Source organism: Hypanus sabinus, chromosome 3 (genome assembly GCF_030144855.1).
Source record: "Hypanus sabinus isolate sHypSab1 chromosome 3, sHypSab1.hap1, whole genome shotgun sequence".
Classification (NCBI taxonomy): Eukaryota; Metazoa; Chordata; class Chondrichthyes; order Myliobatiformes; family Dasyatidae; genus Hypanus; species Hypanus sabinus.
In genome coordinates, this window is record NC_082708.1 from 132,242,259 (window position 1) to 132,259,144 (window position 16,886).

The 16,886-nt window shown below is 41.8% G+C and overlaps 1 protein-coding gene across 1 annotated transcript in view; it reads left to right on the top strand.

Moving 5' to 3' along the window:
* The window catches only part of LOC132390846 (alpha-1,3-mannosyl-glycoprotein 4-beta-N-acetylglucosaminyltransferase B-like), a 195,777-nt gene that overhangs the window by 45,275 nt on the left and 133,616 nt on the right, over positions 1-16,886 (top strand). The window contains exon 2 of the mRNA XM_059963386.1: positions 10,439-10,630. Within this exon, the coding sequence (XP_059819369.1) occupies positions 10,439-10,630 (192 nt within the window). The remainder of the gene's footprint in view (positions 1-10,438; positions 10,631-16,886) is intronic.

Consider the following 16,886-nt stretch of genomic DNA (forward strand, 5'->3'; position numbering starts at 1 on the left):
CCTCTGCTGACTGCTCCTGTGGATCCTCCCACAGACCCCTGGATAAAGGTGATTGTGTCACTGCTCCTCCCACAGTCCAGGGCAGTCATCCAGCATGGACATGCTCTGTTTCACTGCTAATAAAAGCCTTTCAGTATTTACTCTACTAATGGGTACAGCCTAGTATAAATCAGTTGCAGATATAGATGGAGAAATGGCAGATTAAATTTAATCTGACCAAGTGTGAGAGTTCAAATATGGTGGGACAATATACCATTAATGGGAAAACCTTTAACAGGGTTGAGGTACAGAGGAATTTGGGGATTTAAGTCAATAGATCGATGAAAGTAGCTGCAAAGCTTGATAGGATGTTGAAAAAGACATGTCTGTGTCAGTGGTGTTGTGGCATCTGCTCCAGACCTTGGAGCGAGAGGTCCCAGGTTCAAAACCGGTCATCTCCTTGCATTAGTTCTACTTGTGTGGGGTTTAGTGTTGAGCTAGCAACTCGGTCTTGTAAAACAAACAAGTGCTACAGCAATGGCAAGGTTACCATCCAATAGGCACAGGGAGGATTATTCTTATTACTGAAGAAGACATATGGCATGCTGGCCTTTATTACTCAAGGCATTGAGTTCAATGGTCAGGAAGTTATGTTCTATGTTTATCAGGACGTTATCTGGATTGGAAGCATGTGTTATAAGGAGACACTGGACAAACTTTGGTTTTTTTCTCAGGTGTTTCAAGCTAAGGGGAGACCTCGTAGAGATTTATATGATTCATACACAGAACACACAACCAACATCTCTTCTCCCAAGTTGAAATGTCTTAATACTAGGGAACATGCATTTAAGGTGAGAGGAGGAAAGTTCAAAGGAAATGTGTGGAGTCAGCTTTTACACAGAGAGAAGTGGGTGCCTGGAATGTGCTGTCTGGAGTGGTGGTGGAGCTTATAAAAAGGATAGGGTATTCAATATACTCTTAGATAGGCACGTGAATGGAGGGAAATGGACGTGGTGTATGCAGAATGAATTAATTTATTTGGGCATTTGGTTACTAGTTTAATTAGTTCTGCACAACATCGTTGGCTGAAGGATCTGTTCCTGAGTTGTACTGTATCAGTCTGTGTTGCAGCTTGCGGTATTCACTAATAATTTTAATAATCTTGGGTAAACAGTCTTTCCTGTCTGTGTCAGAGTAAGGTTTGCCCATCGTCATCAATGACACCATTAGTACTTTTTCCGAGGTTGAGTTGCTGGCTCGATACTCAACCCAGCACGGATGGAAAGCATGCCTGGAGGCAGCTCGACTGGATTCAAACTCAGGAACCTTCGCTCCTGGAGTCCGGCGCTGATGTCACTGCGCCACCAGCCGGCTTTTATGATGGTGTCGAGACTAGCGCTTGATCGGGATTTAAGTGAGGGAGAGTTGCTTAATGTCAGCCTCACTCTCTCTTCCCAATTCCCATCTGGATCCAGTGGCAAGACAGAGTCGAGATGGCTGGAGATGGGACTAGGCGCAGTGGATGACCAGGACGTCTTCTGTTTCTTGTCATGCTCTAAGCGTTCCACGGCGCTTGCAGAGACCGCCTTCTTGACCGTTGGACCTTTCATTGGTCTCGTCCGTTCTGTCCGCCGGAGTCGGTTTTCACCTGCTGGGATAGACAGCTCCCTACCTCACCGAGGATTTGAGACCTGTCGGCTACCCTCACCTGGTTTAGACGGCTTGTCGAGGCCATTGCCCGGGGTTTGGCCGCTGTCGCATGCAAACAGCTACGGGGAGCCACAGATGAGAGCTGAGTGCCAGGTGGGGACCAAAGGTGGACAAACTGCCTGAAAAGGACGCAACATGTTACCTCACCAGAGATGCTACCCCTCCCTGACACCCCATACACTCTGTTCTGTCACCCCAAATACCATTAATTCAGTTTTCCTCTCTCCACAACTCTGCTAGATGTTACCAGGACCTAAATTAAGGCATTCATTCTGCATTCCTTTTGTTTCAGACTTCCAGCAATGGCTGTGTTCTACATCTCAGTTGAAAAATGTTCTTTCCTTTCTGTCTTTTAACTGCATTTATCCATCAAAAACATAGAGCATAGAACATAGAGCTGTACAGCACAGTACAGGCCCTTTGGTCCACAATTTGATGCCGACCTTTTAAATTACTCCAAGTTCAATCTAAATCTTCCTTCTTCCATAGTCTTCCAATTGTCTTCCATCTATGTGCCAATCTGAGTCTCTTAAACATCCATAATGTATCTGTCTCAGACACCACTCCTTGTAGCGTGTTGTATGCACCTGCCACTCTCTGTGTAAAAAAAAAACCTACCCTCTATACTTTCCTCCAATCACCTGTCCACTCTATTAACACTTCTTATTATCTTAAGCACCTTTATCGAGTCACCTCTTATCCTCCTCACTCCAAAGAGAAAAGCCCTAATTTGCTCTACCTTTCCTCATAAGACATGTTCTTAACTCAGGCAGCATCCTGATAAATCTCCTCTGCACCCTCTGTAAAGTTTTGTCTTTTCTCCTATAATGAGACAGCCAGAACCGATCACAATACTCCAAGAGTGGTCTTACCAGAGCTTTATAGAGCTGTAACATTACCTCATGGCTCTTGAACTCAATCTGCTGACTAGTTAAGGCCAACACACTGTTTGTCCTCTTAACCACCCTATGAACTTGTGTGGAAACTTTGAGAGATCTACAGATGTAGACCCCAAGATCCCTCTTTTCCTCCACACTGTTATGGATCCTGACATTAACTCTCTGTCTTCAAATTCAACCTTCCAAAGTGTATCAATTCAAACTTCTCTGAAATGAGTTCCAGCTGCCACTTCTTAGACTTCCTCTGTATCTGATCAACATCTCATTGTAACCTATGGCAACCTTCTGCACTGTGCATAACACCATCAACCTTTGTGCTATCCGCAAATACTTCCACTTCTTTATCCAAGTCATTTATAAAGATTACAAAGAACAGGGGCCCCAGAACTGATCCCTGTGGAACATTACTGGTCACTAACCTTCAGGTAGAAAATGCTCCATCTGCTACCATCATCTGCCTTCTGTGGACAAGCCGGTTTGGAATCACACAGCCAAGTTTCCCTGGATCTTATGCCTCCTTACTTTTTGTATGAGCCTACCATAGGGAACCTTGCTAAATGCTTTATGAAAATCTATATATCCACTGCTCGATCTTCATGAATTTGTCTTGCCTCTTCTTCAAAGAATTCAGTCAGACTTGTGAGACAAGACCTGCACGTCAAAAATCGTACTGATTATCCCTAATTAGACTGTGTTTCTCCAAATGCTCATAAATCATGTCTCGAAAAATCTTCTCCAATAGTTTGCCCACCACTGATGTAAGACTCACTGGTCTATAATTCTCAGGATTATCCCTATTATCAACTAAGGCATGGCAATCTCTTCCCCTTTTATCCCATAGTAATCTGGGATATATTCCATCTGGCCCTGGAGTCTTACCTGTACGAATGTTTTTCAAAATTTCCAGCACGTTTTTTTAAATATTAACATGTTCCAGAATATTAGCCTGCTCCACTCTGTCCTCACATTCATCAAAATCCCTCTCATTGTTGAATGCTGAAGCAAAGTATTCATTAAGGGCCATAAGACCATTAGGCGATTTGGCCCATCAAATCTGGTCCACCATTCCGTCATGGCTGATCATTACCTTCATACCGGCTCCAACTTCAGGCATGGGTTTCCTCTTTATTCTTGGTCCTACCCTCTCTCCAGCCATCTTCCTGTTCTTCATGTACATGTAGACAGCCCTGGGCATTTCCTTATTCCTGCTCACTAAGGCTTTCTCATGTCCCCTTGTAGCTCTCCTGAGTCCTTTCTTGAGCTCCTTCCTGGCTGTCTTATATCTTTGCAGAGCCATGTCTAATCCTTACTTCCTAAATTTTATGTATGACATTTCCTTCCTGTTGACTAGATGTTCCACTTCTCTTGTCAACCATGGTTCTTTCACCTTTCCATCCTTTCCCTGCCTTAATGGGACAAACCTATCCAAAACCCCATGCAAGTGCTCCCAGAACAACCTCCACATTTCCGTTGTGCATTTCCCTGAGAACATCTGTTCCTAATGTACAATCCCGTTCCAGCCTAGTAGCATCATTATTCCCCCTCCCCAATTAAATACTTTTCCATTCTATCTCCTCCAATAGAATCTATAGAATGCTCCAATAGAGAGATTACTCCCTTCCTGTTTCTGAATTCCATCCACACTGACTCAGTGGACAATTGCTCTATGACATCCTCCTTTACTGCAGCTGTGATACTATCCCTGATTACCACCTCTTTCACATCTAAACTCTGGAACACCCAGCTGCCGTTCCTGCCCTTGAGCCAGCTCTCTGTAATGGCCACAGTGTCATAGTTCTATGTAGTGATCCATGCTCTAAGTTAATCACCCTTGTTTCTGATACTTCTTGCATTAAAATAGAAACATTTCAACCCATCCAACTGACTGCATGCATATTCTATCCATCCCTCTCCTTACTCATAGTCTATCTACACATTGCATTTACCATCAAATCAATTGCTGCATTCTCTGACCTCTCACTCTGGTCCCATTCCCCCCACCAACCTAATTTAAGCCCTCCCCAACTAACCTGCCAACAAGGGTATTGTTTCCCCTTAAATTCAGGTGTAACTCGTTCCTTTTGTACAAGTTATACAGTAACTTTCCCAGAGGAGATCACAATGACGTACAAATCTGAAACCCTGCACTCTGCTCCAATTCTCCAGCCACACATTCATCTGCCAGATCATCCAATTCTTACCCTCACTGGCACAGGATACAGGTAGCAATCCAGAGATTACAATCTTGATGTCCTGCTTTTCAGGTTCCTACCTAGCTCCCTATATTTGCTCTTCAGGATCTCATCCCTTTTCCTATCTATGGGGTTGGTACCAGGAATTCTGGCTGCTCACCTTTCCCTTAAGGCTATGGATCCAGTCAGAGCCTTACCTGACCCTTGCACCTGGGAGGCAACATGGCATTGGGAGTCTCTTACACATCCACTGAATTTTCAGTCTGTTCCCCTAACTATTGAATCCCCTATCACCAGCAGCCTCCAACTCTCCCTCTTTTCCTTCTGAGCCACAGAGCCAGAATCAGTGCAAGAGACCTGGTCACTGTGACTTTACCCTGTAGGTTGCTCTGCCACAACAGTACCGAAGTGGTGTTTTTGTTATTGAGGTGAACTGCCACAGGTATAATCTGCTTTGGCTGCCTGTCCTTCTCCTTCTCCTGACAGTCTCCCAGCTACGTGCCTCCAGCCAAATAAGTGTGACTGTCTTCCTCATTCTCCTGAATAATTTGTAGGTCATTCAACTCCATTGTCAATTTCCTCACAAGGTCAGTGAGGAACTACACCCTGATACACTTCTCCAGATATAGCAATCCAGGAGAGTGGTTGTCTCCCAGATCTCCTACATCCTGCAAGAGGAGCACACCACAGCTCTGGCATGCATTCTCACTACTCTAATTAGCACTAATAAACAAACAGAACCTCAGCCTAGCCTTTGGCTCCCAAGTCAAAGGCTCTTGAGCCAAAGCTTCAGTTTCCTATCCAAACTCTGGCCCACTCGCACAATGGCCACTCCACTGAAACCTAACTTTTTATTGATGCTGGCCAATCTAAGCAGAAAGTCCCGACTGGCTCCATTTGCTTTTTCAATCTTATGCTTACCCAAAGGATCCTGCAATCTCCAGCTCTACAAAGCAATTATATTACCCAGCTCAGGTGTTTGCCCTAGTGCAGATATTCCTCTCATTCACTCCTTTTCCTTGCTCCTCTCTGAATTTAAAACACTCATGTTTCCCATTTCCATTGAAGGGTCATTGATCTGAATTATTAACTCTGTTTTTCCACAAATCCTGCCTACTGACAAAGTGTTACTGCTATTTTCAGGGCTTTTTAAAAAACTAATCCAACTTCCTTTGAAAGTATGGTTAGTAATGGGCCAGCCCTTCATTACTGCGATTTCCTTATATTCTATAATCTCAAATCCTGCAGCCTGTGGCCAGATGCATTTGGCTGCAGCTCTGAAGACGTCGGGAGATGCCCTGCACAAAGAATATCCATCCTGCAGATACTCATTGTCATCAGTTTATCCAAATTCTTCTGATCTCTTAGGAACACTTTTGCAACACTCCCTCATCATTACAGAATCCATTCATTTAATAACCACACCCCCTATTATGGGCACATTACATTTTCTGCTTTTGAGTTGGCTGCAAAAGTTGCACCTGCTGGGCTAGATCGTGATAGCTGCAAGAACTTGCAACACAGCAGCAAGACATGCTGTGTGACAACTACCAATGTCAGTCTTGGTGTGGCATAGCACCAGGAAATCTTGAACATTATTCTGTGAACATCCCTTTGAGGTTCTTGGTCTTTATATGACTTTCACATAGAAAGTTATATTGTTTTATGATATTCTAATATCATTAAAAGGAAGTAATGCAATTCCTATAACCATATATCACTAATAAGAGGTCATCTCCTTTTGATCTAAGAAGAAAAATGTTTCATCAAAAATGCCATGCTTGAAACTGTGGAGGACTACACAGATCTGACCTTGCTCAGAAACCAGTAAATGCTTCTGGAAGGATACCAAATTTAATCAATGCTAATACAATATTAACTCTCCACCTAATCTTCCACACATAAGAATTCATCAATGCTTTTGTGCAGTTCCATTCAGTGTAACCTCCTCTCTTAATTCAACCCTTTTTGCTCCAATTTTGATGTAAAGATATTCTACGGATGCACCAAGTTCTGCTTGGGACTTGACTGTCACACTACATTTTGCTTTGGATGTTGCAACTCAGGAAGCATCAAGAATCAACGTAATTTGCCGTATACATTTACATATATTAGGAACTTGATGAGGTGTGTTGACACAACAAAAACAACAACACTAAACTATTAAAAGGAATAAAAAATTATATAAAATAACCGTAGAAGTACAGATATGGAAAAAATGTGCATAAATATTGTACATAACCAGCATGTGTTTATAATGTAAATGATTCAGGTCTCAGCTCAAATTGTCAACAGTTTATTCCTCTCCATGGAAGCTGCCTGACCTGCTGTGTTCCACCAGTATTTTGCATGTGATATTTTACCAGATTATTTTTTATTGCAAATTAAAATATTTCATTGGACAGTTTACATGTTCATGATAAGGATTAACGAGTTCACCACAGTAGCGTTGCAGGTTAGTGTGACATTATCTCAGCTTGGAGCTTTGGAATTTAGAGTTCAATTCTGGTGTCACCTGTAAGGAGTTTGTACGTTTTCCCCGTAAACTGCGTGGGTTTCCTCCAGACACAAACAAGATAAATCTGCAGATGTTGGAAATCCAAGCAACACACACAAAATGCTGGAGGAACTCAGCAGGCCAGGCAGCATCTATGGAAAAGAGTACAGTCAACGTTTCAGGATGAAACCCTTTGGCAGGACTGGAGAAAAAAAGCTGAGGAGTAGATTTGAAAGGAGGGGGGAGGGAAAGAAAAAAACACAAGGTGATAGGTGAAACCTGGAGGGGGAGGGATGAAGTAAAGAGCTGGGAAGTTGATTGGTGAAAGAGACAGAAGGCCATAGAAGAAAGAAAAGGGGGGAGGAGCACCAGAGGGAGGCAATGGGCGGGCAAGGAGATGAGGTGAGAGAGGGAAAAGGGAAATGGTGAAGGAGATGGGGGTGGGGGTCATTACTGAAAGTTAGAGAAATCAATGTTCATGCCATCAGGTTGGAGGCTAACTCAATGGAATATAAGATGTTGTTCCTTCAACCTGAGTGTGGCCTCATCACAACAGTGGAGGAGGCCTTGGATAGACAAATTGGAGAGGGAATTGGACGTGGAATTAAAACGGATGCTCAGTGCTCAGCGAAAGAATCTCCCTAGCTACGTTACGTCTCACTGATACACAGGAGGCCACACCGGGAGCATCAGACACAGTACATGACCTCAACAGACTCACAGGCAAAGAGTCATCTCACATGGAAAGACTGTTTAGGGCCCTGAAATGTTGTGAGGGAGGAAGTGTAGGGGCAGGTGTAGCACTAGTTCCGCTTGCAAGGATAGATGCCAGGAGGTAGATCAGTGGGGAGGAACAAATGGACAAGGGAGTTGCATAGGTAGCAATTCCTGTGGAAAACAGAGCTCTTCCATTTCAGGCTTGTCTGCTGTTACCCCATCCTCCAGCTACCCTACCAGGGATAGGGTTTCTCTTGTCCTCACCTACCATCCCACCAACCTCTGTGTCCTGCACATAATTCTCTGAAACTTCCAACATCTCCAGCAGGGTCCCACCACCAAACACATCTTTCCCTCCCCACCCCCCCCCCCCAATTTCCTGAACGATCCCTGAACGAGGCAAGGACCGTTCCCTATGCAACTCACTTGTCCATTCATCCCTCCCCTTTGATCTCCCTCCCGGCACTCATCCTTGCAAGCTGAACAAGTGTTACATCTGCCCCTACACCTCCTCCCTCACTACCATGTGGCCTCCTGTATATTGGTGAGACCTGACATAGATTGGGAGACCGCTTCACCAGGCACTTACATTCTGTCCACCAGAACAAGCCAGATCTCCCAGTGGCTACCCATTTTAATTCCACTTCCCATTCCCATTCCGATATTTGTAATGAGGCCACACTCAGGTTGGAGGAACAACACCATATATTCCATTTAGATAGCCTCCAACCTGATGGCATGAACATTGATTTCTCAAACTTTCAGTAATGACCCCCCACCCCGCCTTCACCATTTCCCTTTTCCCTCTTTCACGTTATTTCCTTGCCCGCCCATCGACTCTCTCTGGTGCTCCTCACCCCTTTTCTTTCTTCCATGGCCTTCTGTCTCTTTCACCTATCAACTTCCCAGCTTTTTACTTCATCCCTCCCCCTTCAGGTTTCACCTCTCACCTTATATTTCTCTCTCCCCTCCCCCCACCTTTTAAATCTACTTCTCAGATGTTTTTCTCCAGTCCTGCCGAAGGGTTTCGGCCTGAAACGTTGACTGTACTCTTTTCCATAGATGCTCTTAGCCTGCTTATTCCTCCAGTACTTTGTGTGTGTTGCTTGGATTTCCTCCAGGTTCTCCAGTTTCCTCCCACAGTTTTAGATGTACTAGTCAGAAGGTTAATTGGTCATTGTAAGTTGTCCTGTTAAATAGTGCGGTTCATTGGGCCGGAAAAGCCTGTTCCATTCTGTGTCACTAAATAAAAATAAATAAAAACATGATAAGTAGCATGATAAGAAGCGGTTTAAAGTGTTTGCAGTACATAATGGTAAAGATATAACGGTGGGGTTGCAACATAGATTACTCAGAGAATGAATTTGAAACTTAAAAGTTTTTTTCATTATGAAGACAGTTTGCATTGACTGAGGTTGTCCAAAATCATCAAAATGTTTTGACCCCTTGCATTTGGAAGATGAGTTAATACACCATGGTGATTAAAATATTCAGCTGGGTAAGTAGATTGAAGTTATTTCCTTGGGATATTCCAAGAAAAGAGCATGCATAATCTTAGTTCATTTGGGTCCTTTGTTAGTGAAGGGCTCATATGCAAAAGTGTAAATCCAGAATGCTCTTACCAAAATATCACTGAGGCTAAGTTGGTTTAAAATTTACAAATGATTTGGCAGGGGAAGCTCTGCAGTGCAAAGGGAGGAAAAGGACTGCATTGTGAGAACAGATGGAAAATTGGAGAGTGCCTTCAATGAGATGGAGTAAATATGTTGGCCATGTGGCCTTCTCTTATTCCTATTGTAAGTCTGCCTTGGGCTTCATCTTCTCTTTCATTCAATAGTCTTTTTTTAGTGTTGATGCTGAACTGAACAACTAGAGGCTTCGGAAAAAGATTGAAGACTAGTATTTCCAAGTCACCATCTTCAGCTAGAATGGTGATGGGAGGGCACCAAAAGCACGGCCAGCTTTTGATCCAGCACCTGATTTATCTATAATCATAATTACATGTTGTGTATTCAATATTTCAATACTTGAGTAATCTTGATTGATTGAACTTTCTTGTTCATTTAAATAATTAATTATGGATTACATGTATGAATATGTCAATTGCATATGTCATCACACTACAATGTGACACATGTGTGCCTCGATTAAAGTAAAGACAAAGTTACACCTGCATTCCAGGACTCCCTTGTCTTTCCTTTAATTAGTTTAATGTTTTGAAGGTACAAGAAATAACAAGCATTCTTAGTTTTTTTGTCCCCAAAGTTAAGAAGTTACAAAGAGTGAAAAAAACACGTACTGAAAATGTACATAAAGTCTTTGCAACTCTGTTAGTTATTTGCCATAAATATTTTTACCAATATCAACATTCATAATGAAAGATTTGATGAAATAACATATTTTTCTAATTTAGATAGATCAGACCTTTTCATTTGTCTTTTCAGATGATGTGGATGATGTCACTCTGTGCCAACAAGTACTTCTAGAGGTTGATAACAGATTGCACAAAGCTGAGAAAGAAAGTTCAATTTACTCCCAGGAACTGAAGAGTCTCTTGGATGAGATTAAACATGCGGTGGCTGTGACAACAAAGGCAACGAGTAATAACACAACCATGGCCCTATCTGACTTCTCAGGTACAGTAAATCTGCTCTTTGTTTCTGTACATTTAAGTGGTAAGTGGCACTGATCTGATTTCTTTAAATGTTGATATGGTTAGGAACAAGCAAGACACGGATCTTTCTGAAAGATGTTATATCAGATGATAATTGTTCATCCAAAGATAAAACACATAGATTAAAATACAACTAGGAATCTGGAAATGCTGGAAATCCACTCTAAAAATGAGAAATGCTAAAAGCAGTTGCTGATGAAGTTGCATTAGAATTTTGTGTTCTTTCCAGGGAAGCAGGATAAGCTGGAATCAGGTTGGATGGTGCTTAAGGAGCAGTAAGGGTCAAAAAAGTTAGAGTACACTCAAAGAAGTAATTCAGAAGAGCAAAGAAAAAGTCTGAGTTGGACCTGACAGGAAAATCCAAAGAGGTTCTATAGAAATATTAAGAGTTAAAGAATGGCATTGGAGAGAGTAGATCCTCTTAGAGATCAGGAGGGATATCTATGTCTGAAGCCATAGGAGGTGGTGTGGGGTTTTAATGAATATTACTGCTAGGTGTCTACTGAAGAGAAAATCATGGTTGCTCAAGAAATTTTTAAAAAATGTGTGGAGGCATTTGGAGAACATTCGTATTACCAGGGAGGAGGTTTTTGCAGCTTTACTGCACAATAAGGAGAAAAAGGCATTCAGCACACTGGTTTCATCCATCAGGGTACTGAATATAGGTATTGGGGCTTGTGTACAAGTTATTGGAGTACTGTGTACAGTTTTAGTCACCCCAGTTACAGGAAGGATCTTGTTAAACTGGAAAGAGTGCAGAAAATATTTTCAAGGATGTTACCAGGACTAGAGGGTTCTTGGAAAGTAGGGGAATGAGCAGCCACCTTTTAGAAGTGTTTAAAAGATAAGGTAGATATGGCAAGTCTTTTCTCCAGAGTAGGGGAGTCCAAAACTAGGGGCATAGATTTAGGATGAGAGTGGAAGGATTTGAAAGATACCTGAGGGCCAATCTTTTCATGCAGAGGGTGATGAGTGTATGGAATTAGCTGCCAGAAGAAGTAGTTGAGGCAGCATGATGGGTACATGAAGGGATGAGAGCTTGGAAGGATACGGGTGGAATGCAGGAAATTGGGTGGATAACGTGGCTGGCATGGACTTATTGGGACAAAAGTGCTGTATTCTTCCATGGCTCTATATAATGTGGGAACTGTATACAAGCTCTCAAATAATAGCGGGTTATTCCTATAGTTGATCAATACTGTGGTTAACACTACCCGCATTGAAAGAAAAATAACAATGGAATAGCAGCACAAAGTTGCCAGCATTACAGAACAAAACAGAAGGACCTGGGAGGGGTACGTGATTCCCAGAAACTAGCATTGCAGGAAGACAGATCTGTGAAGAGGACATTATAACAGCAATTTGTGTTAGTCTCACCTGCATGCTCAGATTCTGCTTTGGAAATTTTCATGCATTCCTGCTTTATGACTTTGTACCTGGAACTGGACAAAGTTTTTTAGAATCCTTGATGCTATCACTAAAAACATTGCTTTATGCTATCTCAACAATTTTGTTAACAGTTTTTGGATTTGTTACCACTTAATGGCACCTTCCTTGCTGGTGTTTGAACCTTCAGTTCAAGGCTTGTTTGTTTTGCTGCCACTGACATTCTTAGAATGTCTTTGCTAGAAATCTTAGAGTACTATACCACGGGGAAAAGGGATACGGGCTCCAGATGAAGGATCTTGGCCTAAAGTGTCAACTGGCCTTGGCCCTTTGCAGATGCTGCCTGACCAGCTGAATTCCTCCATATTATTTTGTGTGGCTACAGAATCCATCATCTGCAGACCCTTGGGTCTCCAAGTTGCAGTGCAGCCAATACAAAGAAAGTTTCAAATATTTATTTATCTCCACCTTAAATATATCCAATCATTTTCCTTCACTGTCTTCACATAATCTTACTCTTTTCTATTCAAATTTCATTTTACTTTTCACTTATTACTTACCGTTTTCCTCTTCTAGACTTTGTGACATTCCCTATCATCCTTGTTAACTCGATTGCAAACAAGGGGCTTGCTTGAATGACTCTGAATGTTTGTTGTTTAGATTACTGTGATAAATATCCTTTGTGTCTGCCTCTTGAACTATTTGATGTCTATTCAACCAATTAGTATTCTGAATCTACTTATTTCAAGATTTCAAGATTTACTGATATCTCGTGCTAAGAGTTCACTGTGTTCCTGTAAGATTTTTTTCATTTGTTTTCTCTGCCTTTCTCATGGTTAGAATAAGGAACTTGTGTACACATGCAGACATACTATCACTTTTTTGCCCAATCCAATATTTCTGAATTCCTTACTGTGCAAATATGTACAGAACTTATCTCAGGCCCATTACGGATCATGACCATTCACTTACATCCCAATGGGATGGAAAATTTCAAAGATTCCAATCTTCCAAGTGAAGAATTTCAACTTAGAATTGAACAGCTATACATCAAAGAATTTTGCTTTGGTCCAGAAAGCACCAGAAATGTGATATTTACACACCTTACCAGTTAAAGACAGGTATTTGGTGCAACTTTGTGTGTGTTTAGTCTCTTTGTCAGCAGGTGACTGCGTAGCTGACCACTTGGGAAGTTTCCTCGATCTGCGTCGATAGTTTCATTGAGCAGTTTTCAAACTGAAGACTGAAGAAAGGGTCAGAGGTCAGGTCATTGGTTATCTTTCTCACTGAAGCATACCACTCTTGGAAGTGGCATGTGGATGGGATCACTCCAAACTTGCTCCATATCACTCGTCACTTTGCAGAGCTAATTAGACAAATATTGAGGAAAGAGTCACTTCAGTTGTGCCATTTCATTTTACAAAGCTAACATGAAATAGCTTAAACTCCGCTGAAAACTGCATCCTCTTTGCAGATTTTGCATAAAACAACTCAGTTTCCAGCTCCATAATCTCCAAAAAAAAATGTCTTTCTTCTGGAAGGTAGGACAAAACAGTTGAGAGACACAAATGAGATCGCACATATTCGTTTACAGCCTACGGCCTGGGCCCAGAACTACTTTACCACGTTATTCAGAGCATTGACAATGTAATCCTTTCTACATGAGTGAAAAGTAGAAAATACTACTAACAATAGATTTATATTAGTCTTTTCTCTTTCATACAACATACTTCGATAATCTTCCAATGTACGTTATGGTTTATGAGGTTGAAATCTCTAGTCCTAGAAGAATAATTTACTCTCCTAAATCTTTAAGCACAAAGAAAACTGTCATGTAGTTCTCATGTACTGTACACCTAGGGTCTCATCAAGAAATAACATTTCTTGATCATCAGCTGTGAACAAATTCCAGCATCTGAGCAACTTGCTATATTAAGTTACTGAAATACCTTGTTTGCCTTTGTGGAATTTTTGCCTGAAAAGAATCAGTATCTTCACTCTATTATTTATTCTGCGGATTCCTTAAGACAATGCAATTCACAATCAGAATCGGAATCGGGTTTAATATCACAGGCATATGTTGTTTTGCTGCAGCAGTACATTACAATACATAATTAAAACTATAAATTACAATAAGAAATATAATTAATTAAATAATAAGTGCAAAAAAGAGGGGGAAAGAGGTACTGTACATGGGTTTGTTGTCCATTCAGAAATCTGATGGCGGTGGGAAAGAAGTTATTCCTATTGTTGAGTGTAGTAATCACTCAACAAGCTACAAAACCTGGTCCTCTGTACCTCCCTCTGCAACTGGATCCTTGACTTCTTCATCAGGACACCACAGCCAGTGTGGATTGGAAATAATATCTTCTCCTCACTGACAACCATACTTCAAGAATGCGTGCTTTGCCCACTGCTCTATTCTCTCTACACCCACAGCTCTGTGGCTAGGCGCAGCTCAAACTCCACCTATAAATTTGCTAATGACACAGCTATTGTTGGCAGAGTTGTATTGTATTGTATGCCTCCTTGCCACAATTCTGCGAACAATAGCTGGCAGATAAGGATGCTAATCTTGTATTCAACTTCAGTAAGACCAAGGAACTGATTTTGGACTTCAAGAAGGGGAAGTCAAGGCAACATATGTTAGTCCTCATCAAGGGATCATCAGTGGAAAGGGTGAGCAGTTTCCAGAGTGTCAGCATCTCTGAATATCTATCCTGGGCCCAACACATTGATGCATTTACAACGAAGGCATGATAGCGGCTATATTTCTTTAGGAGTTTGAGGAGACTAGGTATGTCACCAAATTTCTGCAGATGTACTGTGAAGAGCATCTATCTGGTTGCATCGCCATCCAGTATGGAGGAGTCACTGTACAGGATCAGATAAAGCTCCAAAAAGTTGCAAATTCAACCAGCTTCATCATAGGCACCAGCCTCTTCAGCATTGAGGATATCTTCGAAAGGCGATTCCTCCAAAAGGTGCCATCCATCATTAAGGACACTCATAGCCCAGGACATGCCCTCTTCTCATTGATAACATCAAGGAAGAATTGTAGGAGACTGAAGATACATACTCAGCATTTCAGGAACAGCTTCTTCCCATCCACTATCAGATTTCTGAATAGGTGATGAACCCATGCGCTATTTATTTAATTTAATTTTAAAATATATTTCCTATTGTAATTTATATGTTTCTTTATTAATATGTATTGCAATTTACTGCTGCCACAAAACAACAAGTTCCACAACATTGGCCTGTGATATTAAATGCGATTCTAATTTTGATGTTGCCATCTTTATTGTCCATCCTCAATTGTCCTTGAGAAGGTGGTGGTGTGCCACTTCCTTGAATAATGCTGTTCCTGAAAGTGATGATACAAAGACAAAACAATTGTTTAGGAGTTCCAGGAATTAGACAAAACAATTAGGAAAAATAGTGATACATTTCCAAGACAAGGTGATGTGCAAATTGGAGGGGAACACGCAGACAGTCCCATGCATTTGAAACCCTTATCCTCCTTGGTGGGAGAGGTTTGAAAGGTGCTACAGGTCCACACTTGTGCTGGATAAGGAAAGTAAGGTTGCTTAGAATGGTGGAGTAGGTGGAACATACTGGATACAGTTTACTGGTCAGACTTACTGCACACTTGGACTTTCTTATTCCAAACACAGAGGGCTGAATGAGCTAACCCTCGTCTCCTGAGAGGAATCCCATGAGATGGAGCAGGCCTTCTAGGGCAAGCAGAGCTTGGGTAATGATGTTGAGATCATGCCCTCGAACACCCTGATGATTCATTCCAGCCAACTGAATGGTTAAGGTGGGGAAAAAGACATGAGTTTATGCCTTAGGTCCTGGAGCTTTCTTTAGTACATTAGAATTGATTAAATAACCTGATTTTAAGAAAAGATTGATTCTGTGTTACCCATAAGGCTTCTAGCTGTAGTAAAAGTCCCGGGTATCACTGGGAGATACACCCCTCTCTATTTTTGGAGTTCAGATGGTAAAGTTCTACACAGAGTAGTCACAGTAGATAAAATTCTGCCTTATATGTACTGGAGAATTACATAAACCACTCACCGTAGCAAATTATAATTTAAAAGAACTAATCTACTGAAAAACCCACAAGGAGATTATTTTGGTTACAGCAGACAATGCTTCATAGCAGCTTTCCAGTTTTAAATATTCATCAAGGAGGATGACTTTTCACAGCCTTCCTTGGGAAACTGAACATTTCACCTGCTTGAAGCTGCAGAATTAATTCATTCATCAAGGCTGGTAGCTGTAATTCTTTGCCAGTAACGGATACAGGGCCGCTTGTGGTCGTGAGGAGTAGAGCTTGCGCCTGAGCCCTCAGATAATATGGAGCAGCTGAAGACAGTAAGAACAGGTCATAAACATGAGAAAATCTGCAGATGCAGAAAATACAAAGCAACATACACAAAATGCCAGAGGAAATCAGCAGGCCAGGCAGCATCTATGAAAATGAATAAACAGTCAACCCTTCTTCAGGACTGAGAAGGGGGAAGACACTAGAATAGAAAGGTTGGGGGAGGGGATAGAGGCTAGCCAGGTAGATGGGAAGGTCAAGGGCTGGAAAAGAAGGAATCTGATTGGAGAGAAAAGCGGATCAAAGGAGAAAGGGAAAGAGGAGGGGACCCTGGGGAAGTGATAGACAGGCGAAAAGAGCTAAAAGGCCAGAGTAGGGAGTAGAGGAAAGGGAAGCGGATTTCTTTTATAAGAGGGAGAAATTGATAGATCTGCGATCAGGTTGGAGCTACCCAGATGGAATCTAAGGCATTGCTCCTTCACTCTGATTGTGACCTCAT